This window comes from Cibotium barometz, chromosome 17 (assembly GCF_041138505.1).
Source record: "Cibotium barometz isolate CiBa-2024 chromosome 17, ASM4113850v1, whole genome shotgun sequence".
NCBI classification, from domain to species: Eukaryota; Viridiplantae; Streptophyta; class Polypodiopsida; order Cyatheales; family Cibotiaceae; genus Cibotium; species Cibotium barometz.
In genome coordinates this window covers 53,714,056-53,739,591 of record NC_141062.1, presented here as the reverse complement: position 1 = coordinate 53,739,591, position 25,536 = coordinate 53,714,056, and the positions used below count along the sequence as shown (strand labels likewise).

The window sequence follows — 25,536 nt, the reverse complement described above, 5'->3', positions numbered from 1 at the left end:
TGAGATTGCTAGATCAATCGTCTTGCTCAATTTCAACTATTGGTGTTTTGATAATCCTCGCTCTCTCTATGCTAGGTATGAGAATAATCCCAATATTCATTAAATTAATTCCAACACTTTTTAGACAACTCTTGTCTAATACATTGAGTGTTCCTTTTCCTTTAACAATATAAGTCACCTTTGACATGAAGACTAATAGATGATGCTATTGGTCTTGCAAACTACTACTCATAAAGGGAGCCTTGCAAAATATAGGACATCCATCAACCACAGAAACAACACGAGGGTGTAACATTAAGCAAATGGTTTTTCAACAATCCCAACATTGGGATGTGTGTAGATGCCCTACAGTATGAATACATCATGTATGACACTTCCTTGACAAAGGGAGCAATGGTAATGGCCCTTCATTTTTTTCTGAAAACTATGTATGCATATCAACATATCCGTCCAACAACTAAATTTCATTTAGGCTTCTCCCAATATGCTGTATTACTAACATATTTTACGAGATGCCCCATAATAAATCAGAGAAAGCAGAGCCCCTTACAAGCCCTACTTATCAGCACTTCCATCAATATATATATATATATATTCTCTTTCTTTTCTCGAGTTTTGCAAACTTGACACACTTGGTATCTACTCACAAAAAAACAATTAAAGGAAACTGATTTGTTGTTGAGACCAAGATTGATACAAAAATTGAGCCTACCTGAAAATTTTAAGAGTTGGGAATGCTTGTGGAATATGTTCATCAAAAAAGCATGTTCACAATAGAGACGGTAACTAGAAGGATAATTGGCTCAAGGCCAGATGACACCCTTCCAACCAGCATCAAAGAATTCTCTGGCATCTTGGGCGTGTTCCTTGTGAGCACCAAAATCTCCAAATTTTTCCATGTTTAGTAGCCTTCACAAGGATGATAGCATAACTATGAATTAAGCATCCCAGCTGCCTCATGGAAGAGTCAAGTGCAACTGTTCCATTCCAACCTTCACCTGTGAGATGTCTGCATAATTACACCATTAAAAATGATCCAACTTCTTGCCATGACCTGATTTGCATGCCCTCTGCTTAACCCAACAAGGGGTTTTGCCTTCTAGCATGCTCTGGAATCAACTTCTGGATCATTTCAGGGGTAGCACCTCTCAACTCTGCAAAGATAGTCATTGAAAGTATCCTTTCAGTGAGCAACTAAAAACAAGAGAGACCTGTACCAGACCTCCTTTCATACCTGGGGGCTTGAAATTGAAAACTGCAGGCAATGGGCGCCCATTAGGCAGCCGGGTATTAGGGTCGCGCAACTCATCGAAGAAGGGATGGACACAAGCTTCCAGCTGCATAGGTTCCAAAATTTCAGTGAGCAACATGCTGGCCTTTGCACCGGAAGAGTTGTCTTATCTTCAACATACTGGGTTTTTGAAGTCTTACCGCTGTGAAACGAAGATTGGGAGAGTATTGAAGTAGTCTGGAAACTAAATCCACAGCTTCTGGTGGCATTCTCTTATGAAACATCTGCACAAGTCAAGTTATTTAAATCTCCCCTCTCTCTCTCTCTCTCTCTCTCTCTCTCTCTGTGTGTGTGTGTGTGTGTGTGTGTGTGTGTGCGCGCGCGCGCGTGCGCGTGCGCGTGCGCCCAGTATGGGGGTCAGCAAGACGGCTTTGGGAGAGAGCCATTAACTGTATTTGGGTTCAGCTGAACAAGCTACCCACACATTAGCTTGTCTTCCCCAGCATATCAAACAGACAGCCACAACAGCTGCTTTTTTCAATCAGTAAGCCAGACCCATCTAGTCTTCCTCAGCTTCCACTTTCTTCAACGCGTTTGTGCAGCTCCCTTCATGTGTCTGGTAGCACCAATATCAATGTACCAAACCACGTGCTCTCTAGCAGAAGCACTAAGAGACATACCTTGGAATGTATCAATATGATTAGATACTAAGGTGACACTAGAAGAATCATCATTCACCTCCATAATCAAGAATATCCAATCCTGCTCTTCCTTAGTCATAACAAGATTGGCATGCTACTTTTGCTTTGATTCACAGGCATGTGACAGAACATTATGCAAGTCCATTCCCAACTTTGTGGCAATAGTGGCACTTGCCTTTCTTCATGGATGCCTTTGACGTATCACCCTTTTTCTCCGTATCAGCCTCAGTGGTCTTCTTGCCACTAGAAGCAGGAGGCTGAATTTTTATCTTTGCTTTGCCTTTGTCCTTTTGTCACAAATGTTTGTACTGAACCATGAGAGGTCATAAGATCGGTTCTTGTTTGCACCTCTTAAAGCACTAATCCCACTAGTTCATCAAAAGTGATAAGAACACCTCTCAAAGAGAAATTGAAAGGTAACAAAATTGAGATAGGATGGAGGCTAGGAGTTCAACGTGGTAGACAATAGTTGTGTATCATCTACGATCTTATCAATCCCAGAGAGTTGTTCTCTTAAATCCTTGACTTTAGTGAGATGATCTATCATAGAATCATTCATTGACAGAACATCCAATTGTGCATGACCTAATATGAGGTATAATTGCTCTCTTGACAGACAAAGCAATAATAGACATTGCCTGAGCATCTTTGGTATCCCATCATCTCTGTTCTGCAATAGACTGAAGTACAAGAAGTGCTGCAGCTGCACCTCTCTAAGTACCTTGTTGTATAGCCACTGGCCTTACATCATCACCTTACACTATGTCCCAAAAGCCTTTGGCAAACCAACATATTATACAGCATAAAACTCCACAAAGAGTAATTGGTCCAAATGACAGCAAATCCTACACCCCCTAGCAAGCTACATGGGATGGCAATGATGCCAATGCACATGTTTTAATAGCATTGTCTGTGAAGAGAAGCATAATTCCTCATATTCACTCATGTAAGACTGCCAAGGAGGCTTGGGATTTTTCTCATGAAAATCAAAGATTTGAAGGAGCACCTTGCCAAGTGTGGATGAGGTGTATCCAAACAATTCATTGGTGTCCATCATTCTCAATGCATTGCCGGGCTCCTACCAAAATTTTGCTTCTATCATTAGACTCTTGGTCAAGGGTAATCTAAATGCCTTGACATCATGACTTCAGAGTTTCTTTTTTCCTTTTCTTTTTTCTTTTTTTCTTTTTTTCTTCAGAGTTTTCTTTTTCGCTCTTTTTTTTTCCCCTTTTTTCTCTTTTTTCTTTTTTCCTTTTTCTTTCTTTCTTCTTCTTCTTCTTCTTCTTTTTTTCATCCTCCCTCTCCTTTCTTTCTCTCAATGCACGTTCGTGCTTTCTTTTTGGGGTTTTCAGCTTTTTCGGCAAGCTTCGGCCTTTTCTGGTCTTCACCCATGGCAGCCACTCCATCATCCCGAACCGAAGCCGCCGTTGCTTGCATTGCCTTCTCCGAAGCGGATCTACAAGTTCTTGCAACGACTACTGCCTCACTTGAGGCCTCCACCCCAGTTTGCAAAATTGTTGGTAGCCGCTCTGCGCGCGGACAGCCTAGGGATCTTTTTCAGGCCAGCCTCATTAGCGAACTTACCAAGATCACCGATATTCACCCTTTGGGGCACAGATACTACCAGGTGGAGTTCGACTCGCCATCGGCGTTAAACCAAGTCATGCAACTGAGTCCCCTTGCATTGCGTATGGCACAGGCCTTCTTTGCACGGTGGCAACACGGCTTCAATCCAGCGCCTGATCCATTGGCTAGCGTTTCGAGCCAATGCTTCATTTGCAGCCGGATGGGTCATTTAGCTAGAGCTTGCCCTCAGCGACAATCCAAGAGACCACCTCCGGTGGTTCCTCCCCCTATTTCTCGGCTGACCCTCACTAGGGGGTAGAGCGAGAGGCAAGGCCCTCAAACACGAGAGCACCATGCCCCGACTTCGGGTGACCCAGTGGACAGCGAGTGGCGGACGATTGGACCGCGCCCAGGCCACCAGATGACCAAAGCCGAGTGCCGCCACCGTGCGCGCCAGGCTGGAAGATCTCAAGAGGTTTCGGTTCTGTCGGAGAACCGTTATGAGCATTTATCTCAGCACTCTCCTGTTGGTAACGCGCCCTCTCCAGTCTCGGAGCGGGCCCCTCCGGCCCCACCAGTTTGGCGGCCGATTCCTCGTCGAGATTCCCACCCCGACCCCCAGGGTTCAGAGAGGCCGGTCGACCTCTCTAAGCCCCCGATGGGTTCCTCCCCTCAGCTTTCCTCTCCGATGGATCCCTCATAACAACACCCCTCCTCGGCCTCTCCACCCCTCAGCCCTCTCCCGCTGCCTCCCCCACCTCCTTCCCCAGTCTCGACACCGACTATACCCACCGCAACGCACTCCGCCCCGCCTTTAGCATCCCAGCCCCCGAGGCCAAGACATAGTCTCCAGTCTGGAGTTGTTGTTTCAGATCCCCCCCAAGTGAGAACCATCGCCACAGACTTTTTTCGATCCCTTCTCATTGGTGCCCCAGCGTCTCCACTGACCCCCATGAACTAATTGACCATGATAAAAATACTTGAAGAAGGGGAGGAAGAGGGAATAGAAGGAGACACTATATGTACAAAAGAACCTAAGCTAAGGTGGATGTGTGTGTGTGTGTGTGTGTAGAGAGAGCTAAACGATAGAGAGAGAGTATTGCACGACTCAATGATAGATTTGATTGATTTGATTGAAGCGATGTTCGCTTACAAAGTACAATGCTTTTGTAGGCTTGTAACCTTATCTTTTAACCCATACAAATAACACACACTAATAAGTGCATGCTACATGACACATCCTATCCACTCATAAGAGTGTGTTCACTCACTACTTAGCATAATAACCCTTAAACCTTTTAGGGGCTCTTCAAACACGCGTGCACACACACACACACACACACACACACACACACACACACCGTGTACGAACACACAAACAGGGGGTTCACACACATGAGACCCCGAATCCCAACATGTCCATTGTTTGGATATCAAGACTGCCTTCTTGAACAATGATTTACATTAAGAGGTATATGTATCTTAACCTCACAGTTTGGTTCAGAAGAGGCAGGAAAAGAAAGTATGCATGCTACATAAAGTTTTGTATGGCCTTAAGCAGGCTCCTAGAGCATGGTATGAGAAGATTGATGCATACTTGGATGCACATGGTTTTTGCAATAGTCCAATTGAAAGTACCCTCTGTGTCTTGCTTGCAACAATCAGAAATCTACAAACAAACAATTTATGTATGCAACCCGCAACTCAACAGTGCCTGTTGTGGCTAAATGTATATATACAACAGTTAGCCTTTTAGCATTGTATCAAACCCCAAGTGTTCATTTTGATGATGTAACTATATATCTTGGTGTTGCTAGAAAGAGATGTTGATAATGATATGAATATTTATATTTCTTCCCCCCAAAAAAAAGACACCTTTTACTATTCCATTTTGTAATATGCCAAAATTTCCTTAATTCTCATAAAAATCTCATTTTCTCAAAAAGTTGACCAAAATCCCTAAATGAAGTGTCACTAGTACATGCCCTTTCAATTGGTACAGCCTACATATCTTCTCCAACAGACATGCGCATTTAATCATGTACTCATCTTGAACTAGGTGCGCCTTTCCTTTGACAAATCAGTACGCGTATCCATCATGGTCAGTAACATACTCTTTCTTGGTCGGTGGCGTACCTTTTCTTCTAGATGGATACACATACTCATTTTCAATCAGTTAGATCTAGAATACCCTTCTTTGGAATCGGTACGATGTACACGAAAGTGGAGAATTCACTTGAGGTTGAAACTCATAAAGAGGAAGTTTCCAAGGATTTTCCGGAGAGCTTCGAGGTCCAAAAGTGCAACGGGAGACGGTTTTCTCAATTAAGGAGTGTAGACCAATGGAAGATCCTCAGAAGATGTTCATGTCAGTGGCCGAAGAGCCACCATAAGTACTCAATTTCATCTTAGATAACCACCAGATTCCCAAGGAGCTCACTTGTCCCTCACACGTCATCATAAACATGTTGACCTAGGACAACTAAGATCCCGCAAGACCAGGTCCAAGGGAAGAGCACCTCTGATACTCATGGGAGAGGGAAGGGAGATGAGGAGGCCCTATCAGCATAATGACACTTGCGGCAAACAAACCACTTTCTCCTTGTCTTCTCCTTGCTTGCCCTTATCATTCTACGTTTTTTGGTGCTTTGGGCAATCCTTCACAATGTGCTCAATGGAGTCACAAAAGGACACTACATGGCAGCTAGCTTGGTGCAACGTTCTTCAGGGGTGAGGCGAGACGCCGAGGCTCTCCCGCTTGGTTGTCCTTACCCACCCCTATCTTCTCCCTTCTGCTAAGCCTATTGTTGAGTCCAAGACTCGGAACTCTCCACACCAAAGAGTCATAGCTATATGCACCGCATGAGAGATCACAAGGACGACTTACATGCACATCAACATGCAAGGATGGCTTAAAGCCATCTACAAACTGCTTACAACCGTTGCTAGTCCTTGTTGGGAACATGAGCACAAACTTCCAAAAACAGGCCAGATAGTCAGTTATTGATTCACCTGTTTCTATGCAAAGTGCTCACATTGCTTCAATGTTGTGCTAGTAGTCCATGGGAACGAACTGCTTCAAGACGGCTTTGTGGCAATCTTCCCACGAGTGACGACATGATGCTTCAGGAGGTCTATCATATGCTAACACATGGACGTTGGTGTAGTTGAATTACCTCTACACAAACCCCACACTCATACCAATGAAGCATGCTAATTATGCCAAAGTGTAAATTAACACTAAGCAAAAGCGATTAATGCTCATTAACTTTGTAATAACACAATAGAGAAGACATGATTTGACATAAACTACTGTATGCCAAAACATGAATATATACAAAGTTGTCCACATCAGATCTCGTGAAACCAGCCTCTGGTAGAAACCAAAGTGCGGTAGACTAGCAGTCACCCTTCCACTTGTAGTCCTGATATAAAACAAATGTGATTGGAGCTAGAGTGCCCCAAATCTGAAAATAGAACGACACCTGTTGGCCCCAAAGCTTGGCGCCCCTTGTGGTATTTCTTTATTTAATTTCAAAAATATGTAAGGCTGAGTACAACAAAACCAGCCAAGAGAATACACCTGTATGTCCAATCTGGCAGCCCACAATACCTCTTAGCACAGAGGATTCACACACACAGATCTGTGTCTCAAAGCAACACTCTATGCTTCCCTCTGATCAGCCAAGACAGCAAGACAGCCTTGAGCATACATCTGGCATACCTCATGCACATGATTCCACAACTCAGCACAAACATACATTCACTGTCCAATCTCTGTTTCCACCCTTTTCAATCTACCATACCCCTCCTCTCACAAGGGGCCAGATAGCACAAATCTGCAGCAGACATAAGGCAATGGAAAGAAAGATAGATGAACAAATTCAGAGCTTACCAAGTCAGCACGTGGTTCTGCACCCGTGGAACAGTTCGTACTTGTTTGCACTTGACAACAACTGTCTGCACTGTTTCCCCTGCAACCACTTGACTATCGCGCCAACCAAGCTCTGGAAAAGCTCTGTTTGCAACTGTAGGTGTTGTACCTGCCTGTACAGACCAGTAATTCAGTATTGTTCCTGTCCGTACAGCCTGTACCAGCAGTCCACGTGGCAGCTGTACCTGCCTGCGCTGCCTGAAATTGACCTCTGTACCCGACTGTACCAGCTGGTACAGTTCTGTACCTACAGCCAGTCGCCTGTCAGCAGTCATACAGCTGCTTGTACCTGCTGTCCGTACGACTGTACCTGCAGCACAGCTTCTGTCAGAACCCACAGCACCTGTACCTGCTCAGCCTGTCAGCACCGCCTATACAAGCAGAAGAAATTGCAGCAGCCGTACTGCTGTACTTACTGTACGGCCTGCACACGTAGACTGTACGGCCAACTTTGCACAGAAAACAGCAGCAAAATCCACAGCCAGCAGTCGACCAGCTTCCCCTTTCTCTTCCATGCTTGTTTCTTGCACGACTCCCCAAAAGCTAGAGAGAGAGAGAGGTGAGAGAGGCATGCAACTCCAAAAGTGGAGTGGCCTCTCCCCAAAAATGTCCTAGGGCCCCAACTTTAATAGACATTAAAGTTCCCTAGGGGCCACTAAGGCCTAGGGGTAACCATCAATAAAACATTAAAAACATTAATGTCTTGGTCCCCCCTTTCACATCTGAAGTGTCCACACATCATTTCATTTGTCTGGGCACCCCAGATGTAAATCTTTTAATATTTTTGCTCAGCAACCACCATGCCCACACTTGTGCTGTTCCATTTTCACAGGGCCATGACATACCCCCCTCTTGAAAAATGGCAAGCGTCCTCGATTGCATTCTGGTGACACAGCAAAATATTCAGAGTTAAATATACAATATGGCAAGATCAGCGTCCCAATCTCTCTAAGCCATGCACCTGTATCAACATTCACTGCAAACCAATGGCGTAGTAATAGTCCAAGTTGTATACCACTGTGAACCATACACAACCACAACATCCAATGTGACTAGTACACATACATCATAGAAGTCCCATAAACAGATGTACTGTCAGCCATCAGTACCTTCGGGTGAGACAAAAACTGCACCAAGCGACCTCTAGATGTCATCTGAGCCTGTCTGTACCAAAGGAGTGGAGGTGCTACCCCCCTCTTGAGCATCAGGTAATGCTCCAGACCCATGCTCTGCTGAACCTGAATGAGCCACAACAAGAGTCGGCTCAAGCATCGAGATAAAGCTGCAAAACCTGAGGTGAATCTGTTAAGTCACCTTCCTCCATCCACTTCGCATCCATCAGTGAATAGTTCTTGAACTTCACAAGATAGCGACGGAAAACTTTACCTCGTACCTTTCTTTCCTTATGTGCCAGTATCTGCTCTGGAATAAGAACCTCATCAAGTTCCTCAACTTCCGGCTGAGCCTCATCTAATACATCCTCAGGCACATCCCCACGGAAAGGTCTAAGGAGACTCACATGAAAAGCATTGTGAATCTTCCAGTGATCTGGTAGCTTCAAACGATAGGCTACCTCACCAATCTTTTCCAATATCTGAAAAGACCCATAATAACGCATGCTCAACTTAGGGAATAAGCGCTCTTTACCCTTCATCTTCTTGAGTCTAGCCTTTTCAAAGCGCAAAAGAACCCAATCACCCAATGCAAACTCTAAAGCACGTGTGACGGTCTGCGGCTTTCTTTTGCTTCTGCTGAGTTTTCTGGAGTGCCAACTTAACTCTCCGATAAGCTTCATCCATATTTTCCACATACTGATCAGCCTCAAAGATCTTATCCTTTGTATGCAAAATGGGTGGTACCTTCTTCCCTCTTTCCACAATCTCAAAAGGCGCCTTGCCTATCGAGGTATGAACAGTGTTGTTATATGCAAACTCCACCAAAGGAAGATACTTTTCCCATTGTTGCTTGTGCTCTGACACATAACACTTGAGAAGATCTAGCACTGTAGAGTTAGCCTCTTCCGACTGACCATCTGTTTGTGGATGAAATGACGATGAAAACTTGAGAGTTGTACCCATGTTGTCAAACAACCCTCTCCAGAACAAACTCGTCATCCGTGGATCACGGTCACTAATGATAGACGTAGGCAAGCCATGATACTTGAAGATGTTCGCCATGAACAACTTCACCATATGATCCACTTTGATCGTCTTACGCACGGGAATGAAATGAGCCTGCTTACTGAACCTGCATATTATAGTCCAAATGCCATCATTGCTCGTTTGTGTCCGTGGAAGATCAAATATAAAATCCATGGCAATGCTCTCCCAAGGTCTATCTGGAATAGGTAAAGGCTGTAGTAACCCTCGTGTCTTTTGACGGTCAAACTTTACCTTCTGACATACGATGCATTGCCTAACAAAGGCATCAACATCTCTTCTCAAGGTTGGCCAATAAAAGAAAGTCTCAACTGCTTTTATCGTAGCATCAATACCTCTATGACCTGCATACGGTGGAGCATGACTTTCAATCATAACCTTGAGGCGCAATGGCCTGGTAACACACAGTCTGCCATGCATCAATAAAAACCCATCTCTGAGAGTATAATGCTCATGCCGCTGACCTTCAGACATCTGATCATACAACCTTTCAAAGTCCTCATCATGGGCATACTGCTCTTTCATTTCATCAAGCTCATGATGATAAGCAAGTGAAACTGCGGAGACCTATGGCTTGCGTGACAAAGCATCTGCCACTACATTCTTTTTGCCTTCCACATGCACAATCTGAAAGTGAAACATAAACAAAAAGTTTGCCCAACGCATATGCTTCTCTGAAAGCTTAGTTTGCGTGAGGAAATAACGCAAGGTCTGATGATCTGTCTGCACAGTGAAATCAGCCCCAAGCAAATAGTGTTTCCAGGTAGAAAGAGCATGAATTACAGCCAACATCTCTTTCTCATAAACCTGTAAATGCTTCTCGGCATCTTGCAATATTCTACTCTCATAGGCTATCAGATGTCCCTCCTGCATGAGAACTGCCCCAATGCTGGATCCATACGGACTCCATGCTTAGACACAATATGCCCCAAGAAATGTATCTCTTGCAAAAAGAACTCACTCTTCTTGCCATTAATAACCAGTCTATGGTTCCTGAGTTCTGCAAACACAATGGCCAAATGCCTTCTATGCTCTTCCTCAGTTTGTGAATGCACAATCATATCATCAAAGAATGTGCCCACAAACGCTCTCTGAGGCCTGAAAATCCTGTCCATCATTCTGTTAAATGTGGCAGGTGCATTTGTCAAACCAAAGGGCATAACCAAAAACTCATACAACCCAAATGTGGTTCGAAATGCTGTCTTATGCACATCCTCGGGTCTAATACGTATCTAATGATACCCGCTTTTCAAGTCAATGCGACTAAAGACTGTGGAGTCCTGTAAGCGGTCCAAAATATCATCGATCCTCGGTATGGGGAATCGATTCTTGATGGTATTCTTGTTCAGCGCCCTGTAATCAATACACATGCGCCAAGAACCATCCTTCTTTTACACTAAGAGTACAGGTGAGCAAAAGGGTGATGAGCTAGGCTGTATCAACCCTTTATTCAAAAGCTCCTGTACCTGACTCATAATTTCTTCTTGAAATTGCCGAAGCTAATACAATAGGAACAGATTCCCCTTTAAGTTTTACATCCAAAACATGTTCTTTCCCTCTATGAGTCAGAGTGATTTTCCTATTGTATGTATCCACCACCGCATGTACTCTGTGGCACCATGGCATACCCAACAAAACATCACAGCCATCCAGAGGCATGATGAAAAATTCTTCGCTGTCCACGTAACCCTGCAAATGAAGCCGGAGCTTCCCAATGATAGGAGTAACAAGTTCTGCATACCCTGGACAAGCCATGTTAGCCTCATATAACGGCCCCATCTCCTCTGCACGAATCCCCAATCGGCCAGCCAAATCTAGTGAAATGAAGTTGGCTCTAGCACCTCTGTCAAAGAATATCAAGGCATTTTGATCTCTCACTTTGCCCCATGCCCTGCACAACTCTGTCTCTTCACCACCTGGCTGTTCCCCAACAAGATCAGGAACTAACCCTGCAGAAAGTTTTGGTTTCTTTGACTTGGGCTATCCTTTATTGTCACAGTCCTTTTGGGACTTTCTCTTGGGACAATTAAATGACATATGTCCCTCTTCAGTACAGTAAAAACATTTTCGAGCATCTCTCAAAGCCTGTCTTTCCTCAGAAGTTCTCTTGGGCATTGGCAACTTCTTATACCGTGTCTCTGAAGACCCTTTAGCATCACGCGAAGCATGCCCAGATTTTTCAGCTTTCTTGCTCGAGTTCTTACTTCCTTTAAACCCAGATGAACCTCCAGTGAGTAACGCATTAGCTGTCATAGCATTCTCTATCATCTGTGACATGTTCGTTACTCGAGTCTTGATACAATAATCACGCACCTCTTTGGACAGCCCACAACAATACTTCTCTACTTGCTCAGACAAAGGCACTGCATGGTAAGAAGTCACTAGGAGTAAAGCTTCCCAAAACTTTTTGTTATAATCTTCCAAATTTTCACATTTTGAAGCATCCAACTTGTGCCATGCGGTCATAACATCCACCCTGGATGCATAGTCTGCTGAGGAATAGATGGCTGTCCAAAGAAGGAACTCTGAGAGTTAGCACCATAAGCATGCTGCATGTTCGGAAACTGTCCAAAAGATGATCCTGTGGGATGGCACCACTATGACCCTGAGGAAGGTTCTTAGAACGCACCTTCTTCTTCTTTTCGGGCTCTGTACGGGATCTCATAAATTCAGCAAACTTCTCACTTTGTGTGAGCTGCATAAGCACAGAGGATTCACACACACAGATCTGTGTCTCAAAGCAACACTCTGTGCTTCCCTCTGATCAGCCAAGACCATTCAGCAGGACAGCCTTGAGCATACATCTGGCATACCTCATGCACATGATTCCACAACTCAACACAAACATACATTCACTGTCCAATCTCTGTTTCCACCCTTTTCAATCTACCAAACCCCTCCTCTCACAAGGGCCAGATAGCACAAATCTGCAACAGACATAAGCCAATGGACAGAAAGATAGATAAACAAATTCAGAGCTTACCAAGTCAGCACGTGGTTCTGCACCCGTGGAACAGTTCATACCAGTCTGCACTTGACAACGACTGTCTGTACTGTTTCCCCTGCAACCACTTGACTATCGCGCCAACCAAGCTCTGGAAAAGCTCTGTTTGCAACTGTAGGTGCTGTACCTGCTTGTACAGACCAGTAATTCAGTACTGTTCCTGTCCATACAGCCTGTACCAGCAATCCACGTGGCCCTGCCTGCGCTGCCTGAAATCGACCTCTGTACCCGACTGTACCAGCGGTACAGTTCTATACCTGCAACCAGTCGCTTGTCAACAGTCGTACAGCTGCTTGTACCTGCTATCCGTACGACTGTACCTACAGCACAGCACAGCACAGCTTCTGTCAAAACCCATAGCACCTGTACCTGCTCAGCCTGTCAGCGCCGCCTGTACCAGCAGTAGAAACTACAGCAGTTGTACTGCTGTACTTGCTGTACGGCCTGCACACGTAGACTGTACGGCCAACTTTGCACAGAAAACAGCAACAAAATCCACATCCAGCAGTCGACCAGCTTCCCCTTTCTCTTCCACGCTTGTTTCTTGCACGACTCCCCAAAAGCTAGAGAGAGAGAGAGAGGTGAGAGAGGCATGCAACTCCAAAAGTGGAGTGGCCTCTCCCCAAAAATGTCCTAGGGCCCCAACTTTAATAAACATTAAAGTTCCCTAGGGGCCACTGAGGCCTAGGGGTAACCATCAATAAAACATTAAAAACATTAATGTCTTGGTCCCCCCTTTCACATCTGAAGTGTCCACACATCATTTCATTTGTCCGAGCACCCCAAATGTGAATCTTTTAATATTTTTGCTCAGCAACCACCATGCCCACACTTGTGCTGTTCCATTTTCACAGGGCCATGACATCTCGACCATAAATGTTGTGCAAAACTATCATGCTATACTTGATATCCCAATGCTGCACATTAATGGAAACACTGATATGGAAGCTTTCTGCTGATGTAGATGTTGGGTTGCTACCTAGGGTACTGCAGCTACAAACCACTCTCTCTAAACATGCCCTAAGTGCCCCTCAAGCTTCCCTTTATATTGATAGAGGGCTGGTCGTATGCTAGTCGGCTAGCACTTCTCAAACCACAAATATTACAAAAATGTCATAAAATGTGTTGCCTATTGGTAAATGTCCTAGGCACCTCTTGGTGCCTATAGGTGGACTGTCAAACATTGCCCAATCACCCCATAATTTGCTTCTTAACTTTGCCTTAAAGGGTAGGGAATAATCATGTCTACGTAGCACCGGATTAAAATGAGTGTGTCACATCGACTTTCCACCACAAGAGAGCGGCATTGGTCAATGCCGTCGTGAAAACAAGATGAAGGTAAAAAACATCAAAACCACCAGCCTGCAACAAGGGTGGCAGCCATCTTGTGGGTCCAATTGGTGACAATTTCACCATCATTTTCTTGTTGAGCTTGGGAGACTTTTACAACTTCAAAAGCTGAGTTCATTCCTCACAAGACATGGTGGAAAAACTTGTGGCTCCAATAGTTCCTCATCAACAAGTGGATGAAGGGGGAAGGGGAATTGTGCAAAGAACCCGGTGGAGATGGAATCAATGAAAGAGACCACTGGCAACGTCTCCCAGAATGGCAACTGATGAGATTGCAAGGTGCTCCCAACAATGGCTTATTGGACCGGGAACGGTGCTCATCCCGTCGCTCTATGAGCTCTACAGAGGCAGTTGGCTGCCCCACCTCGTGCTCGAAGTCATCGTGTTATTGTTACAAATGACAGCCATTGTAGATGCAAAATCTGAGATGGCTGAAGTTCATAGAGCACATGGACCCATGCCAATCTCTTGCTAACTCCACCCATATGAAGTAAGGCTCTTAACAGACTTCCTTCCACCTTTCCTTGTTGACCCCTTCCCCATTCGTGCTTAAAAAAATTATGCGAAGATGCATCCAAGAACTACATGCCACCTACTAAAGTGAAATGAGATGCAGTTGAGATCCTAGGCCCAAAGAGAAGCATCCACCAAATTTTTCTTTTTCTTTTTCTTTTCTATTGGTTTGATGAAGAAAACTTTGTGGGTCTAGACATGGTTCTGGGAGTATAAGTGCTTTCGGCAACTGATAACTTTCTCCTCGTTTCCTAATCTATCGGTGTGAAGATTGGACACTATTATGCCAGGGATTGTATGGTGAAAGGGGATGACAGGAAAAGAGAAACGGCCGCAATGCTAAGTGATGGAGGCCCCAAGATCTCCTATGGGTGATGAGGGAGAGTGGAGGCATGTTAAGACATGGAGGAGGGTCAATACTCATGGGACCCGAGATGTTCCTCAGTAGCAAGGAAAAGAGGGAGGCATATTGCCTCAACAGTAGGGTCTCGGAAGAGCATGATGGGGGGGTTATGCCTTTGTGTCAGCCTCTTGTGGACGAGGAGGGGGAGGAGGATGGAAATTTCACAAGCGGAGCGGCTACGGGGGTGTCTAAGGTCAAGGAATCCACTTGGTCAACTGCTCTTTGACAATGGGACAGTGTTGCTTGAAGAGGTTTTTTTGGCCAACAACAAACTTGTAAGATCTCAGCTTTTTTATGCAAGTGAGATTAAAGTTAAGAAGAAGAAGGTGAAGCATTGATGTGAAGTCCTTTTCTTTTTGGTTGGATTCATAATGGAGCTCATGGCATGGGCTGATAATTGTAGCTGAATGCTCTGAGATGTCTGGGATATTGTATATTTTGTGTTTTTATGATATGTAAACATTTCCCCCAAAAAAAGAAGTGTCCATCGAGTGTAATGCAACTAGCCGCCCTGATCCAAAAAAAGAAGTGTCCATCGAGTGTAATGCAACTAGCCGCCCTGATCCAAATTTGACAAACTTCCATCCCACGGCCTCTTCTTGATCATTATTGAGGCCCATGTAGATCTGTAGTGGTGATTTGTGCGTTTCAAATCATGTTTTCACCCCTTATCTCACTGTATTCAAACAATTTGCCGCCTAATTAATTGTATGCATACTATGTAAAATGTAGTTATCATTTTTTTTCCTGTACTTTTTTCTTGCATGCTACTGTGCATGATGAATATATTACAATTATCACATAGACCCTTCAGGTCTACAGTTAGACATTCATCTCTCTCTCTCTCTCTCATGCACATGCACACACCTCATTTTATGTACTTGCACCAGACCAATGGCTTTCAGGAATTAAATACTGATTCAATTGTCTTGAGAGTAAATATATAATCCTTGACCAATTACCTTGTGCCAAGGATGAGCCTTTATTTGTGGAAATTTGAAATCTGTGTAATTGGGGTTCATGCACTTAATCTCCTCCCTAGTTGGAGTACCTAGAACCTGTGGTATCAAAACAGTTCACTTAATGAGGAAAGACGGCTGAAATTTTGAGCTCCAATGCAGACTTTACAATGCATGTCGATTGTGAGTGTCGGCGTCAGGGCAGCTCACAACGGGATCATGAGGTAAAACACAAACACCCTTGGGGTGTAAAAAACCTTGAAGTGTGTTGCAAAGTTTTTAAGTACCTTATAATAACAACCTTGAGATGATATACTTCAAAAGAGGTCCAACAAAGAACATTCTTACTACGGTTTATGATTATGATAAAGTACACTTGAAGAAAGAAAGGCTACCTTGATAATCTCAACCAGCTGATCAACTCCACTCTCTCCTGGAAAAATAGGCTGTCCAAGCATTAGTTCAGCCATGACACAGCCCATAGACCATATGTCAATGGCAGTAGTATACTCCACAGCCCCAAAAATGAGCTCAGGAGCTCGGTAGTAGCGAGAGCATATGTATGCAATGTTTGTCTCCCCTTTAACCTGCAGCCATGGACAAACCCACAAAACTTCAAAGATGCCGGAGGAGAGCACCATCTGAGATGACTAGTCAAGTGAAAAATCATAAAACTCAGCTTCGTTGCACTAGTGCCTTACCAAAACCTTAGCACTCCCAAAGTCACATAGCTTCAGTTGATGGGTTTGAGGATTCACCTGAAGCAGAGTACAATCATTAGTGCCTGACATAAAGAAGCTACAGTTATAAGGCACCTACAACTGTAGACACAAGTTTGTAATAGGTCTCCTCATTATGATCTTGAAAAGGTTAAGTGAAACGCTTGTTGAATTCAACCCACCAAAAGATTTTGAGGCTTGATGTCACGATGACAAACACCAACTGCACCATGGATATAAGCCAGTGCCCTACAGATCTGCACATGCATTGTGTAACCTTATCAAGCATGACTTCACAACCACTTCCTGTCTTTAAGCATGCCAGCACAAAAAGAGTGCACAGCATCATATGAACTCAAAACAATAACCTGGTATGTGTATAGCTTCACGAAGATAAGCGGAATTCTTTGATTCATCCTGTTGTAATGCTTAGCAATCCGATAGACTGTCTCTGGAACGTATTCTAAGACCAAGTTTAGAAAAACCTCATCCTTTTCAGTTGATGAGTAGAAGCAATGCTTTAAAGACACAATGTTGGGGTGATCCAACAGCCGCATAATCTGAAGCTCCCTGTTTTTATATCTTTTATCTTGAAGCACTTTCTTAATCGCAACAGTCTCCCCAGTCTCCAAACATTTTCCCTGCAATTAGAGAAGCAGAAGTGAACTCCCCTGTTACACCTTCAAATCACTTGAATCTCCACCCACATCAATCATCACCATGAAAAATAGTATAGATTGACTAGCATGAAACCCCAATTCTCACAAGGTCAGGTGAAGCACCAAACCATTTAAATGTTCACATTAGCTAAGGGATGATCAATTACCTGGAAAACTACACCAAAAGAGCCAGTGCCAACTACACGTTCGGCCATATAGCTGATGGTCTGTCGTAGCAGTAGCACTCAGTCAATACAAAACAAACTACAGAGTGAAGAATCACTATAAATGAACTCCATAGCTTGAGGGTGTTTATACACTACTCCCTGCCCATCGTGCTTTTGACAAATCCAACAATGGGAAAGGGCTGTCAGGGCTTTGACAGGGAGTCTTCCCTGTCTATCAACCTCAATGCCTACCCAGCATAAAGTAGTGCATAAACACCCTGAATTGACCATTCTTTTGATCTGTCAATAACATAATCATGAGAAAACAGTGCAGCACACTAAAAATCAACCTCATTGCCTGCCCATCATAAATCAGTGCGTAAACATCCTGAATTGACCATTTTTCTGTTCTGTGGTTATCATAATCATGAGAAAAACAGTGCAGTACACTACAAATCAACTCACTTGCTTGGGCTGACCATTCTTTCCACCTATGGTAGTCACAATTATATGGCCAGTCTCAGCTCCATTTCCATCCACGATGGCTGCTTCGATGTCCTGCCTTGGCAACACCAGAGAAAGGTACTCATCTCACCAACAGATCAGAAAAATGATAAGAAAAAATTGATGCAAAGCAAGAGCAAGGAAGCTCTAAATCCTCAAGATACGAGGGTCGAGGGTTGCCACAAAAATGATGACCCGTATACCTGATATACGAGAATACAATTGTGCTCTGATATACCCACCTTGTCTTCACTGGTGTCAGCCTTATCATCTCTGATCTTCATTTCATTCATCTCTTTGGGCAGCTGTTCAACACCGCTCACTCCAGCTTTGAGGCCACCCACCACAACACTTGTGCTACTACCCACTTTTGCGGCAGATAGAGGCCCCGCACTTACAGAGGCCATATGCCGTTCTGAGCTGCTGTTGTTGCTGCCCACCACCAACAACCCTGAGCTGCTGGGGGCCTCTGCGATGCTGCTCTGTGCTGCTTGCTTTTCCAGCTCCTCTTGTTCGAATTTTGCCCTCTTGATACTGCTGTCGCCAGGCTAAATATAAACGCGACCACAATGTTAGGGTTAGGGAAGCTGTAAAACCTCACAAGATGCTCAATTCAGAGAAATTGGGATGCATAGAAGGTTGCCCAATGTGGAAACGGAGCGATTTGTTTTAAAAAATTGCGGGCGTCTGTGTCTGTGAAGCATATGTGCACGGCGCCCACGATCAGCAGTGGGGTGAAGATGCAGCTGTGGTGGGTGGGACGGGTGGACAAGAAAAGGAACAGAAAAACAAAGAAAGAGTTGAGAGGGGAAGGCATTACATTACATTGTCAGAGAAGGAGGAACGACCAGACGCAATGCTCTTCAGACGGCGCATCACATGCAGGGGAAGGAGAGGAACGGAGGGGGGTTGTCAGGAAGGGGCCAAATTCGCCATTGCTAACTATGCGCGCGCGCACACCTTACAGAAATGGGTTTGATGGGCGATGTGGGCAGTAGACTCTGTAAGTCTTCTTTCTTGCTCTTACTTTGCTGTTTGTTTTGTTTTCAGTGGGTAATGATGGAGAAAGGGAGATGCAGAAATAGTGGATCTGGAACGGGGTATGCAGAGATATCGAGAAAGGGAGGACGGTGTTGATCAATGATGATGATGGCTTTTTTTGCTCCAAGTTGATGAGGATGAAGATCCCATTTCAGCCATTTAAATGCTTGCTTTTTTGCTGCCCAAAAAGCACACCCAAGAAAGCAAAAAAACAGGTTTGATCAAAGGGGCTGGCTATGGCGGCAGCAGGCCCCCCCCCCCTCTCTCTATCTCCGCCTCTTTTTTCCCAAACAGAATGAGGGTGCGAGAAATTATTCTTCTTTTTTCTTTTTTTTTTAGGGACCTGCTGGGCAACCTAGGTCAAATGCACCCTTTCCCTTTGCATTGCGCCCCTTCGCCGGCCTTTTTTCATATTTTTATTATTATTTTCCCTCCTCCCAATTTGATTAATAATTATCCGTTTAATTTGGTTGCCGTTGGTGGGCGCCTCGTGACGACACCCTTCATTCATTTCTCACTTGAATGCATGCCTCCCCCCTGCCGGGCCGCGGCCCCCGGCACACTGGTCCACACTCGAGACTCTTCGCCTGCTGGCTTGAAATTGGCTGCAAAAAGCCAAGGGCTTGCGCGCCTTCGTTGCACCTTGCATACTGATACTCACAGCAAGCAGTGGCACTGCGAGACAATCCTTGCGTAATCGCCCACATCCCCTCTTTCAAACCTCAATGTTTTTTATTAACTCTCCCTCTTTTCTTACCTCTTTTTTATATTATCTTAGGGAAGAGGTTCACAAAGCTCCCACTTACTTAGGGGTTCGAGAAACTTGGGATAAATTTTAAATTTTAGAATTTGAAGATGTGTTTAGCATGGTCAAAAGATTGGACAACGATGCCTTGACGTTTGTAATTTTGGGGAGCGCCAAGTGATAGCAGCCCAAGTGTGAGCGTGATGCTCACGCTTCAATTTCAAATGCCCCACTCCTCTTCGATGTCACATCATCAGCCTCAGCGGTCCTGAGTCCCTATTACGCTTCACTGTGGATGCTTCGAGCAGCACTCCATCAACCTCGGGCTTCTCTCTTGCACTTCAATATCCTTGCTCCGACCTGCTCGCATCACCACATGCATACGTCCCTCATAAGTGTATAACTCCTGCACTAATGCTGTCCATCGGCCCACGCCTCTCCTCGGCTTCATTATTCTTGCTCCGACCTGCTCGCATCACCACACATGCATACATCCCTCATAGGCATATAACTCCTACACCAGTGCTCTCCATCAACCTTGGACGTCTCTCTTGCGCTTCACTATCCTTGCTCCATATGCAGACATCCTCAAATGCGTATAACTCCTACATCAGCTTCACATCAACATGCGTTCCTCATTAGGTGTCCACACTACAACTTTTTCTTTTTCTTAAATCCCTACATACAACGCTTGCACCAGCTTCACGTCAACGTACGTCCCTCATCAAGTATCCGATCTACACATGGGACGACAACCTGAGAGACTGGTGGGCATAGTGCCACCGGATTTCAACCGGGAGGTTTGGAGCGGCGAACTTTGGCATGAAGGCATTGCATTAGAAGTCATTCACATGCTAGCTCTTGAAATCCAATGGGTGACTTCGTTGGGCGTGACCTAGCCCTCAAAGCCAAGCTCCTAGAGTTCGCCTTCTAGCTACAGGGTGCTTCTATCTTCTCAATATACTCCAACATAGACGTGATCATTTCATTTAGCTACAACCCTTTTGAGGCCATTGGTATGTATTTTGGTTATGCCAATGGTATTTTGGTTACGTTTACAAAGAGTGTATACTTCTTATGTAGTAAATAATGTGTGTGTATGTGTGGTAGCTACGTAAGATATGGTTTATAGTTCTCCTTCCAACGGCCTCCCTTTCCTAGCCAAGGGTAGTTGCTCCATCCCCTTCCTTTACTTTGCCAATCGCTCTGCTCACCTTTGGCATCGGCATCATCTTAGTGCACTTCCCTTCAACACTAACATCTGAGCCAAAGAATAGCTGTGATAATCACCCTTCTTAGATTAAGATAGCTCATAAATTTGAGCAAGACGAGAGCTCTCGACTAAGGTAAAGCTTTTGTTTTTCCGTTTTCTTTCTTTTTCCATTAGCTGAAATTTTTTTCCCTCCTTCCCATGTGTGACCATTTTTTCTACTGAAATTTGGTTGCTTTTTTTCCCCTCCTCTGTGACCATCCCACCCCCCCCCTTTTTTTGCAGGTTGATGTGATCTTTTCAGGGAGCAATGGGTGCCCCATGATGCGGGGTAGACATTCTACAATTCTTGCCCTATTCTCATGCAGGAGACCCAAAATTGCCAAGGCAATGGGCGGCCGGATAGAGGCTACGAGAAATGGAGGTGGAGGCCACATGGGAGTGAACTGCCCATGCAAGCCTTCTTCTGATTCATGCTAGGCGAGACCCTCAGTTTCATGGGCGATTCGATGGCAAGGAACTAGCTGGAGTCTCTCATGTGCATGTTATGGAAGGTACAAAAAGCATTTTCTTTTCATTGAAAGCGTTTCACTTTTGGATTTAAATTAGCCTTTATGCTTAACTTAACGAGAGTATTTCATTGAAGTTTTAGAGACCTCAAGCCTCAAGGTTAACTGTTATAATAAGTAAAGTATTTGCAAGGGCTTTAAAAAGTGTAGAACTATCTTCTCTTCTCTATATCTCTATAATATTATATAAATTATAGCAAGGAGAGAGGTGTACCATGTGGCAACCTCTAGAGATAAAATTTGAATTGTGTGTTTGAGTGGAAAATTATGCCTAGCTCCTACCCGTTGAAGACAGGTGAGGCTACTCGTGTTTCCAATTAGTTGCTCTTATCATTTGCGTTGAACGTGCCCTATGAAGCTAGTGTGTATGCTTGATGTGGTCAATGTTTTGTGCTCAAGGTCTTCAGCATTGATGGATTGCAAAGGACGTCAAGTTGTTCGCCACTTTTTGTGGTTAGCGTTAAATACACGTTGTGAAGTTATTGCCACTACTTTTGTTTTTGTTTTCCGAGCCGAGGTCAGAAGAGAGACTCGAACAAAGAAACACTTTTGTCATTAGCTTCATCATCTCTAGTGTTTCGCTACTTCCTTAATTACTACCACTAGTCGACGTACACTTTGTGCCATACCGAAGGTCGTGGACACTGCCCAAGTGTTGGACATCCCCACAAACCATGCAACAAGGGACGATCTCGCAAATGGGCCAAAACTTGTGCATGGAGTCTCAATCACAACCATGATTGGTCACTTATATGAGAACACCGACAACGGCAAATGAAAATTTTTGCTGCTATACACAACCACGTAGATTGTTCTAGCAAATGAGTAAAGGTTGAGACTCAGAGATGTTTAGATAAGGAATTTTCTCATGTTTTTTAAATAATATATATGGAGGTAGATCTCTCATTGTTAGAGATGTTAGGGAGCTATGAATATTTAGATATAGTAGAGGCATTAGTGATATGAAGCATAAAGTAAAATAAATCTAATTACTTTATTTTCCTAAGGTATTCACAACCCATTGAAAGCCTTCTAACTGCTCCCTCTCTCTCTTTACGTCTTTAGGCAATGGGAGATTAGGAACCATGCCTTATGATCATTGCAAAAAAAGCCTATCTTGCATGTTTGCTAGTGAGGGCATAATTAGCAAATCTTTAGTGATAATCAAGGCAAACTTCAATTATGATATTACAATATCCTTAATAGTATTTAGCTCAAACATTTTTTACAGTTAATTGATCCTTTCCTTTCAAGATCAGCCCCCTCCATTCTCTTTCTTCCTTTCTCCAGATTTCTTCTTCTTAAAATTTTTTATGGAAACAATTTTAAAATTACTACAATTGATTTGGAACTATAAAATTTGGAAGCTAGGAGATCTACTAGGCGCACAATGTATGGGAAAACAAAATATATAATGTAGTTATAACAAAACCTTAATAAAGGTATAATCCATAAACCAGCCTATAGAAGGAACATATGAATAGTGCAAAGATGATCAACTATGTAACCTTGCTTTAGCCCTAGGCACTTTGTGTAGTATTTTGTTGATATAATAATTTTGTTGTTGTACAAGAGGACCCTCAAAACCATAATAAAATCTTTATAGAATTAAACTTAATGTTAAATAGATTTGAAACACTATTGGTCTCTCTCTCTCTCTCTCTCTCTCTCTCTCTCTCTCTCTCTCTCTCTCTCTCACACACACACACACACACACAAATTTACAAATTTACAAATTTACAAATTTTTTAAAAAAAAAAGATAATTAGCTACGATTTTGGCTTAACCTTATGGTTTTTTTGTTTCTCTCAAGACGAGGGATGGGTAAGGGTGCTAAGATTTTATAGCACATTTAAGCCGATGGATAGATAATTGCAAATTTCCCATCTCTCATCTTGAGAGTTACACAAAAACCAGAAGTTTAAGCCATAATCATAGCTTATTATCTATATCCATAAACTTTGTGTGTGTGTGTGTGTGTGTGTGTGTGTGTGTGTGTGTGTGTGTGTGTGAGAGAGAGAGAGAGAGAGAGAGAGAGAGAGAGAGAGAGAGAGAGAGAGAGAGAGAGAGAGCGATCAAAAGGTAAATTTATGAGAGAGAGAGAGAGAGAGAGAGAGAGAGAGAGAGCGATCAAAAGGTGAATTTATTTACTATAAAATTAACTAAAGTATCCACAAGTTAAGGTTCCTTATTTTATAAAGTTGCATTTTTTACCTTTCCTTTTTCACAAGGATGTACAAATGATACAAATTTTATAAAGTCTATAATACCTAATCAATTTCAACGAACTAAAATTGTTTTAGAAATTTATTTTTCAAATACAGCTTTATTTTGCACCAAATAGTAGGGCAACAACATTCCTCATTAGACTCAATTGTATCATCACATCAGCACCAAATGCATGTAATCTAATATTATGAGATGCATTTTTGAATGAGATTTATCTCTTTTATGCAACATCAAAGCATGCCATGAAAAGTATACATGTTCTTTGTTTCAATGCTCCACACATAACAATGCCTCCAAGTGGACCATTTCTATCCCATCCAAGGTACTTCTTGAAAAGCTTGTTTACTTCAATGAAAAAGTTAGCATGAATTTGAATGATCATTTGACAGAGTGAAGATGAAATATTATACCTCCTTTTTCCATTGGATACCGCATTACATTCTTTGGTTTAAAAATCATCAATAATATTAAGAAGACATTCTTCAATCAATATCATTTCCACCACTGCCTCACATATAACCACACTCAACTCCTAGTTATTCATTTTTTATCTCGATTTTCCTTATCTTTTGCACTACCACAACTATCTTGGATTCTATAATTAGAACTACAAATGCTTTATCTTTTGAATTTAAAAATCTTTGTGAGCGTGTTTCTCTATCTCCCTTATTCATTTTTGGTTATATTTTACCATGATTAATAATAAATATTAATTTATTATTATTAGTTAATAGTATTAATTATAATTACTTCATGTTGTTACATAAATAAATTTCTTTTGAAAAAATTTTAACATAATAATAATTATTATATATTTTGACATGATATTTATAGTATGCATAGAGAGAGAGAGAGAGAGAGAGAGAGAGAGAGAGAGAGAGAGAGAGAGAGAGAGAGAGAGAGCTCTTAAAAAGACTTAAAGGGGCTTTTAGACTGAAAAACTATAATATTTCCATGAGAAATACTGAGCCATAGAAAAACTAGAAAAGAAACTAGATATCTATTTGAAAAAACATTTGCTCCACCCTAATGTTATTAATGTGAGGGTAACGGATTTGCGCTATTTTGTAAGTCCCCTTATATGAGGAGTAGATGTGGTGTGAGCACCTAGGCACGCAGTAGTTCCCAGTTTATACAGTGGATGGTTGCTAAATGTAGCTAAATAGTTAGGAGACAGCTTATGTAGACTTGACACTCTACCATATAGGATGTATGTGTGCCTGCTATGTGATCACATTAGTGAGCGCTGGACAACAAATTAAGGACACACTAGGAGATGGTTTGAGGGTCCAGACAGTTTGAGATGCATACATCCCTCATAGGCATATAACTCCTACACCAGTGCTCTCCATCAACCTCGGTTGCAAGCACAGTAATATTGTCTACTCTCTACTTCTTTCTACAATTCAGTGCTTTGCATTGTGAAGATCTTGCTTCCACTATTGTGTTTTCTTATATGGTATCAGAGCTTAGGCTCTAGGCAAAGCTTGTTTTGCCATTTTGTCATTTGAAGGTAGATTTGAGAGACGGCCTAACTTGCAAATATAACATAGCCACGCGTGCATGTCCTTCATCATTTGGTATCAAAAGCTGGATGAAATAAGATACACTCTCTCAAAGTTCAAGATTAGATGTACTTTTGATTCATATGAGTTATGGGAAACTTTAAGAAAGGTTGATGTAAAGCTAGGTCCTACTTTGAATCCAGCAGATCCCCTATAAGTCCAGCACTCACTAATGTGATCACATAGCAGGCACATATACATCCTATATGGTAGAGTGTCAAGTCTACATAAGCTGTCTCCTAACTATTTAGCTACATTTAGCAACCATCCACTGTCTAAACTGGGAACTACTGCGTGCCTAGGTGCTC

General features: G+C 43.1%; 1 protein-coding gene across 2 annotated transcripts; it reads right to left on the bottom strand.

Annotated features, from left to right (window-relative positions):
- Positions 1-657: 657 nt before the first annotated feature.
- On the bottom strand, positions 658-19,289 carry LOC147630169 (shaggy-related protein kinase epsilon-like). Of its 2 annotated transcripts, none has more exons than XM_086811812.1 (12): positions 18,690-19,289; positions 18,112-18,417; positions 17,831-17,923; positions 17,366-17,425; positions 16,908-17,180; positions 16,722-16,796; positions 16,522-16,578; positions 16,216-16,407; positions 15,824-15,919; positions 1,432-1,515; positions 1,235-1,337; positions 658-1,154 (listed from the first exon to the last, which is right to left on the bottom strand). In XM_086811812.1, the coding sequence occupies exons 2-12, from the start codon at positions 18,274-18,276 to the stop codon at positions 1,075-1,077; spliced, it is 1,278 nt and encodes a 425-aa protein (XP_086667938.1). In that variant the 5' UTR covers positions 18,277-18,417; positions 18,690-19,289; the 3' UTR covers positions 658-1,074. The 2 variants fall into 2 exon arrangements, with proteins under 2 accessions (XP_086667938.1, XP_086667937.1); XM_086811811.1 differs by having other exon boundaries at positions 18,695-19,262.
- Positions 19,290-25,536: the final 6,247 nt, after the last annotated feature.